The sequence below is a fragment of the Aquarana catesbeiana genome, linkage group LG09 (assembly GCF_042186555.1).
Source record: "Aquarana catesbeiana isolate 2022-GZ linkage group LG09, ASM4218655v1, whole genome shotgun sequence".
Classification (NCBI taxonomy): domain Eukaryota; kingdom Metazoa; phylum Chordata; class Amphibia; order Anura; family Ranidae; genus Aquarana; species Aquarana catesbeiana.
Genome location: NC_133332.1, coordinates 304,405,214 through 304,427,056, shown reverse-complemented (window position 1 = coordinate 304,427,056; position 21,843 = coordinate 304,405,214). Strand labels below are relative to the sequence as shown.

At 43.8% G+C, this 21,843-nt stretch overlaps 1 protein-coding gene across 3 annotated transcripts in view; it reads left to right on the top strand.

The window, feature by feature from the left end:
- Window positions 1-1,267: 1,267 nt before the first annotated feature.
- The window catches only part of AK8 (adenylate kinase 8), a 312,083-nt gene continuing 291,507 nt past the window's right edge, over window positions 1,268-21,843 (top strand). The window contains exons 1-2 of one of the 3 annotated variants that reach the window (XM_073600536.1): window positions 1,268-1,500; window positions 11,081-11,165. In XM_073600536.1, the coding sequence (XP_073456637.1) occupies window positions 1,417-1,500; window positions 11,081-11,165 (169 nt within the window). In that variant the 5' untranslated portion in view covers window positions 1,268-1,416. The remainder of the gene's footprint in view (window positions 1,501-11,080; window positions 11,166-21,843) is intronic. The other 2 variants (XM_073600538.1, XM_073600535.1) reach the window with 2 other exon arrangements.

Below are 21,843 nucleotides of genomic sequence, written 5' to 3'. Positions count from 1 at the left end.
GGGAAGAAGAATGTGTCAGTTAGCAGTCAGTGGGAAGAAGAATGTGTCAGTTAGCAGTCAGTGGGAGAAAAAAATGCCACAGTGTCAGTTAACAGTTAGTGGGAGGGAGAATACCCCAGTGTCAGCAGTCAGTGGGAGGGAGAATACCCCAGTGTCAGTTAGCAGTCGGTGGGAGGAAGAATACTACAGTGCCAGCAGTCAATGGGAGAAGGAGCTTCCCTGCACTTACCACTCTCCTCTCCCTTCTTGCTCGTCTCTCTGTTGGTGAACATGCACAGTCTTGTGTTGGACCAAGTATCCCATCACCCAGCTGTGGAGAGTGCCCTGGACTCTGCAGACATCGGGATTTTGGTCAGATCCCAGGACAGTCCTATGAAATCTGGGACAGTTAGGAAGTATGGTACAGTAACTCAATCACCACTTATATATATATATTTTTTTTTTTTTTTAATAGGGTGACAACACCATATTCCTGTCTCCCAACTGGGCTCCTGTGTTGTCACCCATTGATACACGCTTCTGGCTTCTGATTGGGACTAAAAGTAGCTGTCTCAACACACACTGCACAGGCATGTTTTCCTGTTGTCACCGCCTGGTTACCCCCTTTAGAAATACAATACAGCCATGGCTAGAGTGCATGTAGACAGGAAGTTTGCAGCACGGAGATGCAACAAAAGGTGGTAAAAGGTGAAAATAAGTATTATAGGATGCATTTATATGTGCGCTAACAGCCATTGCTTCTCTGAAGAGCGATCCGTGTTCAGGTTGCTTTTCAGAGGCAATAGACAGATGAGGAGGGGGCGATGTGATGTCTCCTCATTGCTTGTTTTAACCCAATTTTTGCAAACAAACATTCAGGGCGTTTACACTGCTTTTCCATTGGTCTGAATGAGTAGCTGATCACAATATGTTGGGTAGTTTTTGCTATAGGTGGAAAGCATGGCAACTATGACATGTAAACACCCGTCTGCTGCTAGTTGCAGCTTAAAGGTTGGTGGTAAAAACAACTCAGCCGAATATTGTTACTGCTCCTCAACTGCATGTCTTATGAGTAGAAAATTACTGCTTCTGGTTCTGAGTGCTCTAGGAAACGAAATCATACAGAGTCAGGCATGTCATGTACTATCACTCGGAGTTCGCCTCTGAGTGTATATTGTGCTATGTACAAGCTTCTTTATGATACGAACATGCAGGTTTTAGCACTGAACACTGCCCACACAGCAACCTAACCACTGCAGCCTACTGCGCATGCACAGCTTTGAAACGCAGGAGTTTGTCGGGGCGTGATGTCGTCATGAGAGTCCTTGGAAACGCTGGTCGCCTGGAAACCGTGGAGCTGGTTGTGTTGCTAAGGAGCGCTGCTGCCGCCTGTCCGGGGAACTGAGGCCTGCAGCTCGGAGATCTGAGGAGACAGACATGGACGCCACTACGAAGCCCCTGAGGATCCCCCCGAACATGGCGGTGTATGCGGAGGAGCACAACGTCTTCCTTATCATCCAGGTGACACAAAGAACTACAACTCCCAGCCAGACAGAGCCCCGAGCACAGCGCACACCTCAGGGGAGTCCTCTAATGTCTGCTAAAGATTTTACTCACACAGAGTTATAGGAGAAGTTTCTGTAAATTCTCAGTGTGGGGAAAGATCGGGACCTCCGACAGCTTTGTATGGCTGTGTGCTCATCGGGGGAGGGGCACTTCCGGTGTCCATGACAGTGTTGTCACCGAAACCGGAAGTGAACTTCTTCTAAGAAACAGCTTTAGTCTGGAAGAGCAGAACCTCTGTCATTGTTTTATTTACATCTGTGTCCCCAATCCTCACTCCTCCTCCTCCTCCTCCTCCTCACTTCTACTCCTCACTCCTCCTCCTCACTTCTCCTCCTCTCACTTCTACTCCTCACTTCTATTCCTCACTCCTCCTCCTCACTTCTATTCCTCACTCCTCCTCCTCCTCACTTCTCCTCATTTCTACTCCTCACTCTTCCTCTTCATTTCTACTCCTCACTCCTCCTCTCACTTCTACTCCTCACTCCTCCTCCTTACTTCTATTCCTCACTCCTCCTCCTCACTTCTACTCCTCACTCCTCCTTCTCATTTCTACTCCTCACTCTTCCTCTTCATTTCTACTCCTCACTCCTCCTCCTCACTTCTACTCCTCACTTCTGCTCCTCACTCCTCCTCCTCACTTCTACTCCTCACTCCTCCTCCTCATTTCTACTCCTCACTCCTCCTCACTTCCACTCCTCACTCCTCCTCCTCATTTCTACTCCTCCTCCTCCTCACTTCTACTCCTCCTCCTCATTTCTACTCCTCACTCCTCCTCCTCCTCATTTCTACTCCTCACTTCTCCTCACTTCTACTCCTCACTCCTCATCCTCACTCCTCCTCCTCATTTCTACTCCTCACTCCTCCTCCTCACTTGTACTCCTCACTCCCCCTCCTCACTCCTCCTCCTCACTTCTACTCTTCACTACTCCCCCTCCTCACTCCTCCTCCTCACTTCTACTCTTCACTTCTTCCACTCCCCCTCCTCACTTCTACTCTTCACTACTCCCCCTCCTCACTCCTCCTCCTCACTTCTACTCTTCACTTCTTCCACTCCCCCTCCTCACACCTCCTCCTCACTTCTACTCATCACTTATCCCCCTCACTTATCTCACTCCTCCTCCTCACTTCTGCTCCTCTTCACTTCTACTCCTCACTCCCCCTCCTCACTCCTACTCTTCACTTCTACTCCTCACTCCTCCTCTTCACTCTTACTCCTCACTCCCCCCGCTCACTTCTACTGTTTGCTTCTCTTCCTCACTCCCCCTCCTCACTTCTACTCCTCACTCTTACTCCTCCTCCTCACTTCTACTCTTCACTTCTCCCCCTCACTTCTACTCCTCACTTCTACTGCTCACTCCCCCTCCTCACTTCTACTCTTCACTTCTACTCCTCACTCCTCCTCTTCACTTCTACTCCTCACTCCCCCTCCTCACTTCCCCTCCTCACTTCTACTCCTCACTTCTACTCCTCATTCTTCCTCTTCACTTCTATGACTCACTTCTTCTACTCTTCACTTCTCCCCCTCACTTTTACTCCTTACTCCTCCTCACTTCTACTCCTCACTTCTCTTCCTCACTTCTTCTCCCCAATCCTCCTCCTTTTTTCTACTTCTCAGTCCTCCTCCTCATTTCTCCTCCTCACTCCTATTCTTCACTTCTATTCCGCTGTCCTCCTCCTAACTTCTACTCTTCACTCCTCCTCACTCTTTCCTCTCACATCTCCTGCTCACTCCTCCTCACTTCTACTCATCACTCCCCCCCTCACTTCTGTTCACTTCTCTTCCTCACGTCTACTCCCCACTCCTCCTTAATTTTCTACTCCTCAATCCTCCTCCTCACTTCTCCTCACTCCTACTCTTCACTTCTATTCCGCTGTCCTCCTCCTCACTCTTTCCTCTCACTTCTCCTGCTCACTTCTACTCCTCCCTCCTTCGCCTCCTCACTTATACTCCTCACTTTTACTCTTCTTCCTCACTCCTCCACAAATCCTGATCCATCAGACCCGGTCCCCACCTTCCATTTCTCTGAGGTCCAGTCCTGATGCCCATTAGCGGGAGCTTTCGGATGTGGACACGGATCATCATGGGCACTCTGACCAGCCTGCAGCTACACAGCTCCATATACAGCAAACTGCAATCTCCATTGTTTCTGCTTTCAACACATGAACTTCAGGGACAACATGTTCACTCACTACCTAATATATCCCACCGACTTCCAGATGCCATTATAATGAAATAATCCGTGTTATTCACTTAACCTGTCAGTGGTCATAAAGTTATGGCTGATCAGTGTAAAAGATCGGATTGTACAATCAGAACATTCATTTGAGCCAAATTATTTCCTTCACTATAAGAAGCAGTGGCTGTGAGTGCTGTATACACCATGGGTGCTCAGCCTGTGCCCACTGACGATGGCTTGCAATGGCTCATGGGACTTGTAGTCCTGCAGCAGCTGGCTGTTGAAGAACTACAAGTCCCATGAGGCATTGCAAGCCACTGACAATTACAAGCATGGTCCCAAAGGCAGAGGCATGATGGGACTTGTAGTTCCACAACAGCTGGAGGGCCACAGGTTGAGCACCAATGGTATACACTGTATGTATCCTCATCTATATACAGTATACAGCGCTGTGTTCTGGCAGTGGGGGTGGGAAGTTCTCATCTCACTGGTAGAACACAGCGCTGTATACTGTATATAGACGAGGATACATACCGCTAATACAGCGTTCACAGCCACTGCATCTCTTGGTGAAGGAGATTAGACATGTGCGGTTCATTTCGTTTTTAAAATTAAATTTCAGCCAAATTTTCATTTTTTCGGAAATTCGTATGTATCCGAATTATTGATTTACAATAATACCGAATTTAAACAAATCAGAAATAACGAAAAAAGATTTGTTTTCAAATCCTTTTAGAATTCAAAAAGTTTTTGAATTAGAAAACTATAAAATAGAATAGAATAGAATAAAAAAAAAAGAGTATAATTAAAAAAACAATAGAATAGATTAGAATAGGAAGATGGTTCTATTCATTCTATTCTGTTGTTTTTTTTCTATACTATTGTGTTATTTTCTATTCCATTCTACTCTATTCTTTTCTATTGTATTCAAATTCGAATTGATTCTATTTGAATTTTGGAAAATGGCTATATCATTTCTATTCTATTCTATATATATATATTTTTATTCTATTCTATTCAAATTTCAGAAGATAGTTATAATGTTTCTATTTTATTCTATTCTTTTTTTAATTCTATTCTTTTCCATTCTATTCTGTTATTTTATTTTCTATCCTATTTTGTTCTGTTTTACTCTATTATATTATATTATTTTATTTTCTGTTATATTCTTTTCTATTCAATTTTTGTCTATTCTATTCCTTTATTTTCTATTCTATTTTATTCTCTTTGGAAATTGTAAAACTTTTCGAATTCGAAAACTATTCGCATTAAAAAACTTTTCGAATGCGAAAACTATTCTAATTCAAAAACTATTTGAAATTGATTTGAAAACTTTTCGAATCGATCCAAATTAGAAAAATTTGAATCGATTCGAAAATGAATAAATTAAACGAATTCCGAGAACAAATGAAACAAATTATACGGAAAAGCAGAGTATGCCAATGCTGAGCTCCTTCTGAAAATGCTAGTTGCCCGGCTTTCTCTGGCTTCAGTACTTTCTGAGTCCAGCATGTAGATCGGCCGGGAAAGTCAGCAAATAGTCCTTCCCTGCAAACTCGCTCCAACCTTTTAACAGCAAAGGGATCAGCCCTATAGCCAAGCAACAAGCATTTTCAGCAGTATTTCGCAGACAAAAATTTTAACTTCCTTCCACCAAGTTTTCATTGTTCAAACGAAATACAAGAAAAATCAAAGTACACGTGACGTTGATTCCCCTCACTTAGGATCAGTCTTTATTCTCTAGCTAGTGTGCTAGATGTAAATAGGTTTATTTGTTAGTGTAGGAAAAGTTGGCTTGGCTGAGAGCCAGGCCTGGGCTGAATCTGGGTCAGGGTTTAGTGACTCAGGGCTGGATGACTCATCCTGACAGCTTTTCTGGTGCCTCCCTTTGTTCTCTGGAACCTTGGAGAATGTTCTAGACATAGTGGGTGGATGCTAGGAGGGGCTGTTAGGAATATTTATGAGGCCCTCAGCCAATCCCCAGTAAAGGGCAGGCAGGGGGCAGTCCTCCTCATAAAAAGGCATGAGTCATGCCAGGGGGAGGCGGTCGGGTGGAAGATGGAGTGCTGAGGAGGCTGTCAGGGGTCCTCAAGGGTGCTTCCTAGTCTGGGGTGGGGTGACCTCGGGCCTGGGGCCCCAACAACTCACAGAGGAAACCCTTCCTGGAGGCACGGGAGCAAGAAAAGAGGACGGCGGGAGCAGGTCAGCAGGTCCGGGAGATCTCCTGAGAGTTAGCCGGGTGGGCTGGTGAATGTCAGCCTGGAGGACTGTGGGGAGAAGTTAGCCAGGAGGGCTAGTGAGAGGGGCTGCTGCAGCCAGGTGGGCTGGCAGGGCCTGAAGAGGTGGTGCTGGGATCAGTGACCACAGTGCGGAAGTGCTAGGAAAGTGTGAGCTGTGTCACCCATTCTTTTCTTATAGGAAAAGGGGCTGTGAGTCCCTCCCTGTAATCGGCCTTTGCTACCAAATTATAACAGGGTGACACAGGTTTCTGCAGGCAAGTGAGTGCCGGGGGAAGAAGAGGAGCTGTATATAGAGACTGTATATAGGAAGAGTTGTCCTTGAAGTTTGTTTGAAGTGAAATGGACATCCCATAATCTCCCATCCCTATCCAAGTTACATCTCTCAATAAACAAAAACACAAAACAAGTTCTCTGACTTTGGAATGACTGTGGAAATTCGGTGTGCCTGGCTGTGCAGAGTGGGGGATCCCAGTTCATCTGGGGCCCTTAAGGGGGTGTGCTACATTTATTTGAAAAAAGATGGATTCAGGAAGTTTGGAAAATTTCATTGAATTAGTGGTTAGATATATAAAGCGTGTCGCCTCACCAAACAGATAAACAAATTATAAGTCAGTAAAGTGTACCATCATCCAAATTAGTTGAGGAGGAATATTAGGGAGTATGGGCCCCACCCCAAACTACCCGAAGGAAGGAGGCAAGTGGACTATTACAGTACAGTATGTATAAATAGTACAAATCACTAGTAAAAAAGTCACAAACTTTATTTTTACAAATGCAATAAAAGAACACATATATAGGTTAAAAAGGTTCAGATGACATGATATTACACAACATGTTTCGCGGATTTACCGCTTCATCAGGACAGTACATCTGTAAATATAGATGAAAATGCAATAATAGTAAATACCATATAAAAAGGTTTTTTACACAGTTATAAAATGGGGGAGATGAAAAAGAATGGTGATGAGACTGCTTACCCGAGCCCTGGAGGGTGTACAGCAATAAGGCCACCCGGCTGGGTCTCCCCCGGCGATTGGGAAGGGGATATGTGAGACACCAGCTGGTATCTATATGAAACAGTATGAAGATGAATAATAGGTAATTACTGTCAGGTAGGTATCAGTCATAAAATAATGTGGTGTGCTCCCTTTTTTCCCCAGTACTTTCACTGTTGGTTTTCTGGTATCATCTTTCATTTCCTTTTCTCTTTATCCCATTTTCATTCTTCTCCCCTTTCTTTTCTTCTTACCTTCCTTCACTCCCCTCACTTCTTTTCTTCTCCCCTTTATTAATATTGGTGTGGCTTTCTCACGGGCTGCATGCTCTTCACACCTGATATGTTTTTGCACACCACATTATTTTATGACTGATACCTACTTGACAGTAATTACCTATTATTCATCTTCATACTGTTTCATATAGATACCGGCTGGTGTCTCACATATCCCCTTCCCAATCGCCGGGGGAGACCCAGCCGGGTGGCCTTATTGCTGTACACCCTCCGAGGTTCGGGAAAGCAGTCTCATCACCATTCTTTTTCATCTCCCCCATTTTACAACTGTGTAAAAAACCTTTCATATGGTATTTACTTTTATTGCATTTTCATCTATATTTACAGATGTACTGTCCTGATGAAGCAGTAAATCCGCGAAACATGTCATGTAATATCATGTCATCTGAACCTTTTTAACCTATATATGTGTTCTTTTATTGCATTTGTAAAAATAAAGTTTGTGACTTTTTTACTAGTGATTTGTACTATTTATACATACTGTACCACAATAGTCCACTTGCCTCCTTCCTTCGGGTAGTTTGGGGTGGGGCCCATACTCCCTAATATTCCTCCTGAATTAGTGGTTAGCACATTTCCCATGCAGCGCTGGGGACCTTGATTTAACCACTTGCTTACCGGGCACTTAAACCCCCCTGCTGCCCAGGCCAATTTTTAGCTTTCAGCGCTGTCACACTTTGAATGACAATTGCGCGGACATGTTACATTGTACTCAAATGAAATTTTTATCATTTTTTTCACACAAATTGAGCTTTTTTTTTGGTGGTATTTAATTACCACTTGGGTTTTTATTTTTTGCTAAACAAACAAAACAATTTTGCAAACGGGTAATTTTTCTCCTTCATTGATATTCACTGATGAGGCTGCACTGATGGGCACTGATGAGGCTGCACTGATGGGCATGGATGGGCTGCACTGATGGGCATGGATGGGCTGCACTGATGGAAACTGATGGGCTGCACTGATGGACACTGATGGGCTGCACTGATAGGCACAGATAAGGCGACACTGATAGGCACTGATAAGACGGCACTGATGGGTGGCACTGATGGGTGGCACTGATAGATGTCACTGATGGGCACTGATAGTTGGCACTGATGGGCACTGGTAGGTGGCACTGATGGGAACTGGTAGGTGGTATTGATAGGCAGCACTGGTGATGAGGCACTGATTGGTGACATTTATAGGTGACACTCTGGGCACTGATGGGTGGAACTGTGGGCAATGGTAGGTGGCGCTTGTGGGCACCGGTAGGTGGCACAAGTGGGCACAGAAGCCTCTGCAGAAGCTCTCCACGATCGGGACTGATGTCCCTCTCACAGCTGCCGGTGATCGGCTTTTTTCTTTCTCCTCACGCTACCGGTGCGAGGGGAAAAAATAGCCGATTGCCGGCTCTGTTTACATCACATGATCAGCTGTCATTGGCTGACAGCTGAACACGTGGTAAGGAGTCGGGATCGACCCCTTACTCTGATCTGTGATCAGCCCAGACTCATAGACTCGCTGATCACAGAGTGCGCTGCGCGCGCCCTGCAGGGGGCGCGCAGGCCGCTCGAGCACAGGAGGACGTCTATGGACGTCCTGCCGACAAATTAGGTCTGCGCTGTAGCCGTCTTTTGGCTATAGTGCGGACAGGACTTGGTTAAATTCCAACCGCAGCACTACCTGCATTGGGGTTACATGTTCTCCCTTTGCTTGTGTGGGGGTTCTCTGCTTTCCTCCAACACTCTAAAGACAAGCTAGGATAATTGGTTCCTGTCTAAATTGGCCCGTGTATGTGTATGAATGTGAGGTAGGGACCTTAGATGACCTTTTTCAACCAGGGTGCCTTGAGTTTTCTTCAGGGGTGCCTTGGCAAAATGCCTAAAAATTGCTCAAAAATTGTATACAAGCCAGTGTGCGGATGAAGGCTGCCTTTTTAGTTACACAAATGCTGGGCATACACTATCCGAAAAATCGGCCAAACCCATTTTTGAAAAACGGACATTCGGCCATGAGAGCAAAACGATAGTGCCATCATGTAATGACCGATAAATCGTTCAGTGGACATAAATGAATCCATTTTTTGTTTGTTTTTTTTACATATACTTTCAATTTACCATTCGTTTGGCAGAACATTTCCAAACTTGTCCTTTGTGTTTTTTCGGCTCAAAGATGTCCCAACGATTATCAATTTTGTGCCTATTAAAACGAACGAACTGGACAAATGACCGAATTTTGGCTGATTTTTCATATAGTGTATGGCCAGCATAAGTCACAGGTTTTCATTGTGCACCAGTGGCGGCCTGTGCACAGGTGCCGCCCCCCCATCCATGCGTCCGGCCCCCTAATCTACATGGAAGGGCACCGGGCGCATTGATTTCAATGGGGTTTTTTTTGTTAAGCACATGATTAAAGCCTGAGGCTCTAATTGGCTTTAAAAAAGGGTGGGCTCGACTTGTGTGACAATAGCAAATTATTATCTACTATTGTCTTCCTGATTCTTCTCCCGGCCAATAAGGAAGCAGTTCCTGAGACAATCAGGTCTCAGTCAGGACCCACTTCCTGTTCGGCCTGGAGGAGAAGTGATGGCCCTGGAGTGAGGAGCTGCAGCCCGGATCCATGTCTGCCTGATATGATTTCTTCTTAGATAAGGAGGCCTCTGATCGCCAATGCATCCCTGTCTGTCTCCTGCATAGTGGTGGGACGGTTGGCGTTGGTTTGCTGCCCCCCCCCCAAAAAAAATATTGAGCACCAGCCGCCACTGTTGTGCACCATTACAACATTCTAGCTGTCAACGTCCTAACGACCAATGGGATTATCAGTTGATAAGGAGGATGTCAGTCACCTGCATAGCATTCTTCTTTGAGCCTCCCCTGCCCTTCTCCATCAGTGTCGGGGTCACATTATCTGAGTGATGGAGAAAAACCGAGGGAGAAGAGAAACACTGGAATACTAGTCAGTAACTGTGTGCAAAAGTATATTTACTTTGGAAGAATAAATCACCTCTAACGTTGGGTATCCTACTTGGACTTGTGGATGTTGCTGCATTATATAAAAATATTAGAATAGCTTTTACATTTTAGAATGGGGTGCCTTGAGACCGCCCATAATTTTTAAAGGGTGCCGTGAATGAAAAAAGGTTGAGAAACTCTAGATTGCCCCCTGCCCTAGATTGTTCCTAGATTGTCTAGGCTCTATGAGAGCAAGGACTAGATGTAAAGAACTGCGTAAATTGTTGGCAAAGTTTAAATATGTATAATATATAAATAACAAATTATGTGGGTTTTTTGGACCAGGATTTTTACTCAAAGAAGCACAAATGTGTGAGTGGTTGATTTGTGAGAACAGATCTTGGATCCATATCAAAACACCAAGAATAAAAATGATTGCATATGTAGCTAGCAAGAATGCTGGAATCCCTCCCCTGGCTCCCCGGGAATAATCTGCCAGGTTTCGGGGGGTTCCCCAGTTCTGTGTGAATGAATCCTGAAAATAGCATATGCAGGCTTCATTCATAAATTCAAGTAAGATGGTTAGTGTTTATGTGTAAATTGAAGGAAAACTTCATAATTACTGCTCTAAAATAAATATCCTTCACCAGGGAAGTAAATAAAGGTTGTTCTTATTCACCTAAATAATGAATGTCATAATTGGTGGGCTGAAATATACACAGCACCCAGTACAGTAATGACAATTTTAAGAGGTCAGAAAGCCCCAATGGTCCCGATATTGTGTGTATTTCACTTTGGAAGAGGCCTTACATTGTCAGCAGTTTTGGGAAGGGACTGATGTGAGCGATTCTATGTACCGCTGTCTGTATAATTATGGGAAATAATATTTTTCAGAAAATGGTGCAAAAGCTCCTCATTGACAGACCAGAAGATCCCATCCAATATATGATTGACCACTTGCGGAAGGATAATGATGACGGTAAGCCACCCTATGTTGTGCACTATAGTGTATTTTCAGTGACCACTTATTGTGTTATTATTGTAACATTGACCTTAAAGCAAAGTTCCACCCATTTAAAAGTCAGCAGCTACAAAAAGCGTAGCTGCTGACCTGTCTCACGGTCCAGCGATGCGGCCGCCAGAAGCCTCGCTTCTCTCCCCCTCCTCTCTGCAGAGCTGGCATTGCAAGTGTGCCAATTATTCCCAACGCTCACATTCCTGCAGAAATGGCTGTATTTTCAATTGGGTGCTGAAGCAACCACCGGCTGGAACCGTAAACAGTAATGTCACCAGCACACCAGGATCTCCAAAAATGGGTCCAAAACTTTAATCAGTGATCACATCGTTACAACATTGCAAGTTACAGCATTGCAAGTGTGGGCGCCCAGCTGTGGCTTCATAGTCGAGCGTGCACTGTGCATGCGTGAGTCGCCCTGCGAGTTATTAATGGCCGGGAAATCTTCTGGGACCTGTGACATGTCCCAGAAGATTGCAGGGAGGAAGGGGGGAGAGAGGTGAACTTCTGCTTGGCACCAGGAGAGGAAGTAGGAGCTGGGTACCTGTGAAAACTAGGTACCCGCACCCCCCCCCCCCCCAAAAAAATGACATGTCAAATGTGGCATGTGAGGGGGTCACAAGTACTTAAAGCGAAAGTTCCACTTTTGGGTGGAACTCTGCTTTAAAGCAGTTGTAAACCCTTACATATACCCAGTGAAGTGACTGGCCTTAGGCGATACACAGAGATTAAACAAATCCTCCTCCATACATTGTACCTGTCTATCTGTTGCCATCTTTTATCCACAGCTGTTCAGAGTATACAGTTTAAACAGTATTTCTGATCATCAGGGCGGAAATCTGATGTCACACACTGCACAATATAGAGCTGAGTGTAATCTGAGACCTGGGTGGAGGGAATGGACACCCCCCCCCCTCTACACAATCTAATAGGAAAACATGCATAACTGTCAATCACCTGCTCCCCATCCCCCTCAAGTACTTGGGGTCGGCACAACCTGATAGAAATTATTCATGCAGATGTCACAGGAACAAGACTGCAGACAGGTGCTTTGGATTAAGGCACACTATACACAATATAGAAGGAAATGCTTTGCTTGTTTTTCATGTTAGAGGTTTACAACCACTTTACAGCGTAACCCAAGAACTGCAATACTTCCCTCTGCTTCAATGGTCCAAGGTCCATCGCCGGAACGGGCATCTTCTCCTCAGGTTTTCTGGGTGTGGGTCCTCGGCCATCTTGATTGGCCAGTGCAGGATGTACAGTCATCCCGGCACACAGACACTGTGCTGGAATGTAAACTGAGCTGTGCATGTGCAGCTTAGTGTACATTCCACAGACACTGTAACTGCAAATAGGCCCCAGACGACGTCATTGTGTGACGAAACGCACGTCGGGAGGAGCTGACGTGCTGACGTCTCGCGTGCTGTGTTCAAGGGACGGGTGTCCGTGCAAGCCGGCCGGCTGATCTGTTTTTACTGCTTTAACACACTTTTGGAGATCCCCATGCTGACCATCTAGAAGGGTTTTTCCTGGAGTTTTCCTGTGGCCCCTCATTTGGATAAAGGCCCTGGCCGGGTGTAGGTCGCAAGCGTTTATAGCTTACCATCTGGTAAGCAAGCATTTTTTATCACTGGTGGTGCGGTGGAGGATGAAATTCACTATTTTGGACTGTATGCAATTTTTTGGTTGATCCTTGCAGCACTACCTAATCACTTTCATGGACTTCCCATATTGTTTTTTATACTATTGATTTCAATATCATTGGTGTATGTTATTTAGTTTATTTAGCGCTGCTACTTATTATTTATCTAGGCATGTGTGTATCTCACTTCTAGCAGCAGCTCTTTAGGTTTTTTAATTTTTTTGTCAACAGAATTAATTGGCTCATTGTATCACAGCGCGGTATTTCTTGTTTGCTTAAGTATAATGCTGCGTACACACAATCAGAATTTTCGTCGGAAAAACCTTGGATGTTTTTTCTGATGGAATTCCGCTCAAGCCTGGCTTGCATACACACGGTCACACAAAAGTTCTCTGAACTTTCGACCATCAAGAACGCGGTGACGTACAACACGTAAGACAGCACTAGAAAAGGGAAGTTCCTTACGAAGCGCGCCACCCTTTGGGCTTCTTCTGCTAATCTCGTGTTTATCTCATTTTACCAGACCGAGCGCTTCCGTCTCATACTTGATTCTGAGCATGCATGGTTTTTTGCACGTCGGAATTGCATAAAGACGAACGGAATTTCCGATAGGAACTTTTTCAGATGGAAAAATAGAGAACCTGCTCTCAATCTTTTGCTGGAGGAAATTCCGCGAGCAAAAGTCCGATGGAGCATACACATGGTCGCAATTTCCGACCAAAAGCTCATATCGGACTTTTGCTGGCGGAATTTCCGATCGTGTGTACGCGGCATTACAGACGATGCATGTATCTTTTGCAGTAAAGAGCCTGCCTGCTCCTTATCTTTTTTTTATAATTAGGACTTTAGTTCTGTATTTAAACTGACCTGTGCTTAGTTCATACAAGACAAAGCAACTGGGTTCCCTTTAGCCCCGGTCCCCACCTGTATGATGCGGGAACCCTGCGAATCCACTGCGGGTTGCCGATACACACCTGACTCGCAAGGCAGTTCACGCTGCCATATGTGAACAGCTAGGAGTGTCAATACAATGTTAATCACACCCCCATTTCAGCTCGCATATCGCACTGCGAACCTACAGTTCGGACATGAATTGGATTGCATGGGTGTTCACCAATTCTGGTGCAGATCAAAAAAAGCGTCCTGTGGGAAGTCTGGTCTGAATGCGATGCGAATTCAGCCAACTATCTGTATGGCTGAAATCGCATAGCACGGACATTGCATGTGATTTGCACTGCAGTGCGAATCACATGCGATCTCGCATCACGCACAATTGTGAACTGAGCCCCTCTGTAGCAGCTTAATGGCCCCTCTTTAGCAGCACATACTCACATTTCATTTATTTCCTTACAAAGAGAAAAAGCCCTATAAGCTGCACGTCATTACAAAAATGTTCTAAATACAGTACAGTGCAGCGCTAAAAGTAGTGACAACCAATAAAAAATTATTATAAAAAAATAAATAGGAACAAACCTTAATCATAACATCCCACCACTATCCGTGATACCAAACAATAGATATGATGAGTAAATGGATTTACATATACCCTGAAAACTTGTGAATGGTATACAAGTATACACAATTGGTGAGAAGGTGGTAAAAACAAGTGCACCCAGATAATATTAAAATTTGAAAAACAAAAAGAATATGTCCATATAGTAAAGAAGTCAACAATCGTCACAAAAACAGTTCTCCTCTGTGCTCCGTGACAGATGACAGGCAAATGCAGAAAGGCTGTGAAGCGGAACCATATTAGCAGCAAAGAGGGACCATGTTCCACATGCCAGACAGATAGTAGATACCGCTTACCCGATGATCACGGAATCACAGGTGGTCAAAATAAGCACAGGGTCTCCCTCCAACCATAAGTAGTTCATATCGCTCTAGCAACACTCAAAGATAAAAACAAAAGAAGCGCTCTCATAGTGCACAGTGTTAAAACTGCTTTTAATGGCAAGGATAAAAGAAACACTTACAGGATTCCAATGTAAAAACAGCATGTATTCAAACAAGGCAGATGCAGAGTATGCAGCACTCCTACGGGCTTCTCTCCGGGCTATGATCGTGTACGTGATGACGTCGCCGTCATAGGCCCTGCCCTATGTGTTTCGTCATAGTATTTGTTTTAATAAAGTAACTGTCAATTATTCCTAGCCTACTCCCATTGCTCTGAACAATCTTGAAATTTGTACATTTACTGTGAAGATTCCCACACATTTACTCCCTTGAATTCTATAAGCTGTATGTCCTGGGAGTAGGCACTGCTGTGTCACATATCACAGAACCTGCCTTCTGAACTACAGAGGCGCTGAGAGGAGGCGTTTCGGGAGGCGGAGTCAGTACAGGATTCACTGCTTGCTGGTAGCAAGGTACCATGGGATATGTCAACCTTGAAAATGGAGAGTAAACAGTTGGGTTGCATCGATACCGTTTTCTTTTTTTCTTATCGGCGAGTATGAGTACCGATACTTTTGGTCAAGTACTTTACTTACCGAGTACCAATACCTTTGAGGTGCGATTTGAGCTCATACAAAATGAATGGGCTCACATGACGCTGCAAAGAATTGCATGCGATTTGAAAAGGAATGCAGTGCGATTGCTGTCCCAATCACATGGGATTTCCCCCACCGCTCCTCTGTGTGTGAACCCAGTATAGAAAGGGAAGTGCCATCTAGAGGAGCAATGGGCAGTGTATTAAAAATGTTATAACAACTCACATTAAAAAGTACATATCTCGTCAACTCCCAATCTGCATAGTTTCCCTGCTAATGATAGAAAATCATGGCCGCTGGAGGTGCTCACAGGGCTGGAGGAAAAGTTTTGGGTATAGGGTGGAAGTGATGTCAGCTTGGGGGTGGACCGCCCTATACATATCCTCCAGCCCTGTGAGCACCTCCAGCGGCTGTGGTTTTCCATCATCGGCGGAAAAAAACTTACAGCTTACAGACAGCCCCCCCCCCCCTGCCAGATCACACCGGTCAGCGCTCTGGCAGCGTGAGCCAATCGGCAGACCTCTTTTGGTCATGTCAGATGGGCTTCAGCACACACAGGCCAAATCTTAGACACGTGTAGTTCGTTTCATTCCAAATTGTAATTCGGAGGAATTTTCGTTTTTCAGAATTTCGGATGCATTCGAATTTCCGAATTACAAAAGTACTGAATTTAAGCGAATCCGAAATAACGAAAAAAAATTTGGGACCAAACCGATTAAAATAGTTTTCAAATCAATTTCGAGTAGTTTTAGAATTTAAATAGTTTTCAATTTGTTTTCCAATTTCCAAACTAGAATAGAAAATAAAGGAATAGAACAGAAAAAATATAATAAAATAGAAAAAAAAATAACAGAAAATAAAATAATAGAATATAATAGAGTAAAACAGAACAAAATAGAATATAAAATAAAAGAACAGAATAAAATAGAATAGAAACAAATAGAATAGAATAAAATAAAAAGAATATAACCATCTTCAGAAATTCAAATTTCGAATAGAATAAATTCGAATTTGAATAGAAAAGAATAGAAAATAAAATAATTGAATAGAATAGAATAAAACAACAAATAGAAAAAGAATAGAATTAAAAAAACAATCGAATAGAATAGAAAGAATATAACCATTTACCAAAATTCAAAAATCAATTTGAATAGAAAATAATACATTAGAATAGGAAGATGGTTATATTCTTTCTATTCTATTCTGTTGTTTTTTCCTATACTATTCTGTTATTTTCTATTCTATTCTAATCTATTCTTTTCTATTCTATTCAAATTTGAATTGCTTCTATTTGAATTTTGGGAAATGGTTATATTCTTTCTATTGTATTCTATTCTTTTTTATTATATTTGTTTCTATTCTATTCTGTTCTTTTATTTTATATTCTATTTTGTTCTGTTATACTCTATTATATTCTATTCTTTTATTTTCTGTTATGTTCTTTTCTGTTCTATTCTATTCTATTTTTTCTATTCTATTTCTTTATTTTCAATTCTTTTTTATTCTCTTTGGAAATTGGAAAACTTTGAATTTGAAAACTATTCGAATTCATAAAATCTGTATCGATTCAAATACGAATAAAGGAAACAAATTCCGAAAACGAATTAAACAGATTAAACAAACTTAACTAAACGAATTTATGGAAATAACGAATCAAAACAAATTTTTTCGTTCTGCGCATGTCTACCAAATGTCGGTCAGTTTCTATTAAACTGGCCAATACCGCCCGACATTTGGCCCATGTGTACTAGGCTATAGGCCAACCATAAAATATACAAAATAAATGCAGCGCTAGTAAAATTAGTGATCAATTAAACAAGTGATGAGAAAACTAAGACAGAGTTCCATTGAGAATAATCAAGTGATAAGAAAACTAAGGCAGAGTCCCATTGAGATTCAAGTCCATATATCAAACAATGAACACCCATCCATATAGAGGTGATAGTTTACAGTGGAGAAATCAGTGAAAAAATCCTTCATATAAGTGCATCCAACTCCACACCCAGGTGAATAAGTAATCTGCTTATCAGATCGCCGTGACCACTAATCAGTGGTCTCACCAAGCTCAGGGAATGGTTAGATCTCCCCAAGACCTTTAAAAGGCTGTCTGGAACTGCAACTGGGACCAATGATACTCAGAAAACATAAAAAGAAAGGCTTCCATTGTGTAATACTGAATAAAAGCGAATTTAATAAAACAAGTTGATCTGCTTTTCCAAAGTAGAAGCCATTTAAAAGCTATACAGCAGTGTTTGTTAAAAACCGAACCACGGCGTCTCCAGAGACTTCTGTTCACTTCCTGTGTAATTTGCCCATCCACCTCCTGAGGGGAAAACGTGATGACCTCACCGTTGTAGGCTCCACCATACGCGTTTCGTCACTAATGGACATGGACTAGGGAATGGCCAGAGAATAGTTTACACTGTGGTGGAGAGTTTACGCTGGTGTAGCAGGAACCACCCGAGATTCGAAAAGTGTGTGGGCAGGCTAAATGTACCAGGTTAATCGATCAACTTGGGTACAACCAGCTTGCCAGATTCACTTGCAATTATCCCTAGTAGCTGCTATAGCCACTAGCAATAAACACTGTTTTCTGGCAGCGACAGCTTCCCAGCAGACAATTGTTTGGCAGCAGGGATTCCCCTGTCGGCACTGTCTGTGTTGATGGGGAAAATCGTGCAAATTTCTTTCGAAAGAAATTTGCAACATCTATGGCCAACCTAAGGAAAGTGCTCTCCACCTCAGTGGGAACTAGGCCCTCCACCACAGTGGGAACTAGGCCCTCCACCACAGTGGAAACTAGGCCCCCCACCACAGTGGGAACTAGGCCATCCACCACAGTGGAAACTAGGCCCTCCACCACAGTGGGAACTAGGCTCTCCACCACAGTGTAAACTAGGCCCTCCACCACAGTGGGAACTAGGCCATCCACCACAGTGGAAACTAGGCCCTCCACCACAGTGGGAACTAGGCCCTCCACCACAGTGGAAACTAGGCCCCCCACCACAGTGGGAACTAGGCCCTCCACCACAGTGGGAACTAGGCCCTCCACCACAGTGGAAACTAGGCCCCCCACCACAGTGGGAACTAGGCCATCCACCACAGTGGAAACTAGGCCCTCCACCACAGTGGGAACTAGGCTCTCCACCACAGTGTAAACTAGGCCCTCCACCACAGTGGGAACTAGGCCATCCACCACAGTGGGAACTAGGCCATCCACCACAGTGGAAACTAGGCCCTCCACCACAGTGGAAACTAGGCCTTCCACCACAGTGGAAACTAGGCCCTCCACCACAGTGGGAACTAGGCCTTCCACCACAGTGGAAACTAGGCCCTCCACCACAGTGGGAACTAGGCCCTCCACCACAGTGGAAACTAGGCCCTCCACCACAGTGGAAACTAGGCCCTCCACCACAGTGGAAACTAGGCCCTCCACCAAGCCCAACTGGCAGAATCTCAGTGATTAAACAATACAAATTTGAGACACAGTAATGAGAATGTGGAAGACGATTAATTTTAATGCAACACACATTGACGCTTGACATAACACACCTGAATTAGGACCCCACACAAATGTAAATGGACCGTAAATGTTCAGATTAGTGTGAAAGCTCAGACATGACTGGTTCTCTTGGAGTCGTAGTTTCACTGGCTATTTCAATGCATCATATCCATTGATAAGAACGATAATGGAGAAAGGCTTCCTCCAGGTCTGAGCAATCTAGACTGCCTTATTCCCAAGAAAGAAAGAAGGCCCAGCAGTGATTATTTCCACAATCAGTGTAAATGAATTTTGAGAAACCGATCGAGCTGATTGTCTACACATTTATTCACAAACATTCTCCATAGATATCACTCAACATGCCTCTTATTGACACATAATCCAGGGGGAGCATGGCAAGTCGGAATTCTTTTAGCACATAACAAACCTGGAAATCAAAACAAATCTTCTAGCTTTTGTCTGTAGTTTTTGTAGCGGACTTTAAATCAATAGATATAAAACACGGATGTGCCGGGCACTTTAGCAGTAGACAATACTCAAAGGCTTGCTGTCATTTTTTTAGAGAAAAACATTCAGTTCTCTGCTTAGATTTCATCATTCTTATTTTAAAGGGAAACCATAGTCCTTTAAAGTTTATAGAGATATCTGTAGACGTTGGTAGCTTAATGTAAATCATTTAGTAAATCATTTAGCTCCTTGCGGACACTGGAAGCTGGCTTTAGGCCGTGATGCCGGTGGTAGGTAGGAGGGGCTCACAATCATGCAGCATGTTTACTTTCTATTTCTAAGGACTACATATCCCATGGTTCTTTACATATTACACCACAGTGCATTGCAGTGTGTATCAAAAGACATATAGATTAAACTAAAACTTAAGTTCATATTAAACTACACGCAGTAATAAAATAAATGAAATAGTCTGCAAAATGAATTCTTATAGTGTCCCAAAAATGCTCATTCTACAATGAACTTTGTTTTTATAAATTGCTCAATGCTCAAATATTAATCAGCAAAGTGCTGAATTGCTCCAAAAACATCATGCTGCGAAGTGTAGCACACGCTCCTCTCGTGCCCTTACTCACCGGAAAGAATGGACCCATACCTCTTTTTGAGATGGGCATGAGGGACACCTATCAGCAAAAGTATGCAGGCATAGGTCACTCCCCTTGCCACACCCCCTTAAAGGAGAATTGTACAAAAAAACAAGATTGGTTAAACCCACAAGTGCTTTTTTTACCACTACTATTCCTTTATACTGGCTTTTGGAATTTACAAATGCAGCAATTTAGAAATCAGATGAAAGGTTTAGCACTGTAAAACACTTTTTGATAGATAAAAAGTGCATTTTATATACAGCTATATAGATCAGACCAAAATGAGAGGGACATTGTTCCAAATCAGGGACAGTTGGGAGCTATGATAGACCCCCAGCTACTTGGCATAAGAGTCTAACACGCTTAATTCTGGTGAGAGAGTGCCTGATTGATCTTGTCTATCCTCCTAGATAGGCCACGGGCCGGTAACATGAGTTGTGCAGCTGCCAGTGCTGGCGTCGCTCATAACCCACCCGGAACAGACAGAGGGAGAAAACTCTCATAGTCTAGTAATTCCGTTTATTTAATAAAAAGTATAAAATCACACTTACAATCTTAGCGATATGTATCCCCTTTACAAGAAATAGGAGCTAGATCGCCGATAGTATATGGGCATCTTCCGGTGTGTACCATACCTGTGGGATCTCCGTGGAAACTGGAAATCATTGTAGTAGGCATTGCTTCTACAGTGACCTCCACTAGCTTCTGGGTCTCTTGTCGAGCGGCTACCCTGCTGCCTTGTAAACACATGAGGTCGCTCTCTTGGCCTGCGCTCCATTCAGGTAACACCTTACATTTTCTCTATGAATGCAAAGCATTCTCTGATTGGTCAGGGGCGTTGCTAGGTGGGAAAAAGACCAGGGGCTTCAGCCCGAAGTCCAAGCCTGGCGGCATAAGCATTAGACTCACTTGCTGGTTGCTGCCTGGCTCAGTGCCCATCCATGTTGACCACTAAACTGACCTACGTGACCATTACGTACCATTACACATACACTGACCCCCCTGACACTCCTGCAGCTCAGCCTTACCTGTGTAGTGTAGCCCATCTCATCCATGACCACTTCGAGACAGCAGGCTGCACGCACCAGGGAAAGAGAGAGCCAGGATAGGAGAGCCGCTCCGCTGCCCGCCCATTTACTCAGAGCGAGTGGGGATCTCCCAGTGCTCAGCGCAGCCGCAGTGTCATTCCCGCCTCCTCCTGGACTAGGCAGTGCCTATGATGAACGTCACACGTCCCGCAGTCTCGGCATTGGACCGTCCATCCTGGGAGCCGGGTCCTGGGGGCGGGACTTTTTGTACGTCACTCGGCCGCACTGGATAAGCAGGAGATCGTTCCCTGTTGCCTGTGTAAACGGCTCGGGGCTAATAATGCATTTAGCAATATCGAGACCCGGGGCTTTTTGGGGGCACACTCAGGGCTCCAGCCCCCGTCAGCCCCCCCCCCTCTCCTGACGCCACTGGACAAGGTGGAAAGCAGTGTTTATTTTGACATCAAATTTCGAATCCGTTTTAGTTATAGTCTTTGGACTAAAATGTCATTTTAGTTTTAGTTGTATTTTAGTCATCTGAGTCTTAGTCGTATTTTAGTGAACTAAAATCTCCAGTACATTTTAGTCTACTAAAATCGAATGGGTTTAGTTAAAGTTTAATGCATTTTTTCTTTAGAACTGTTAAATATTATATACTCCTGGAGTAAAAATCTAATAACATGTTTGTTATTTATGATATTAAGATTTGAACATGCACTACAGACACAGATTTAGCCGTTGTGATATACATTCAATTTAGTTTTAGTCATATGCCCCGTACACACGGTCGGATTTTCCGACGGAAAATGTGTGATAGGACCTTGTTGTCGGAAATTCCGACCGTGTGTAGGCTCCATCACACATTTTCCATCGGATTTTCC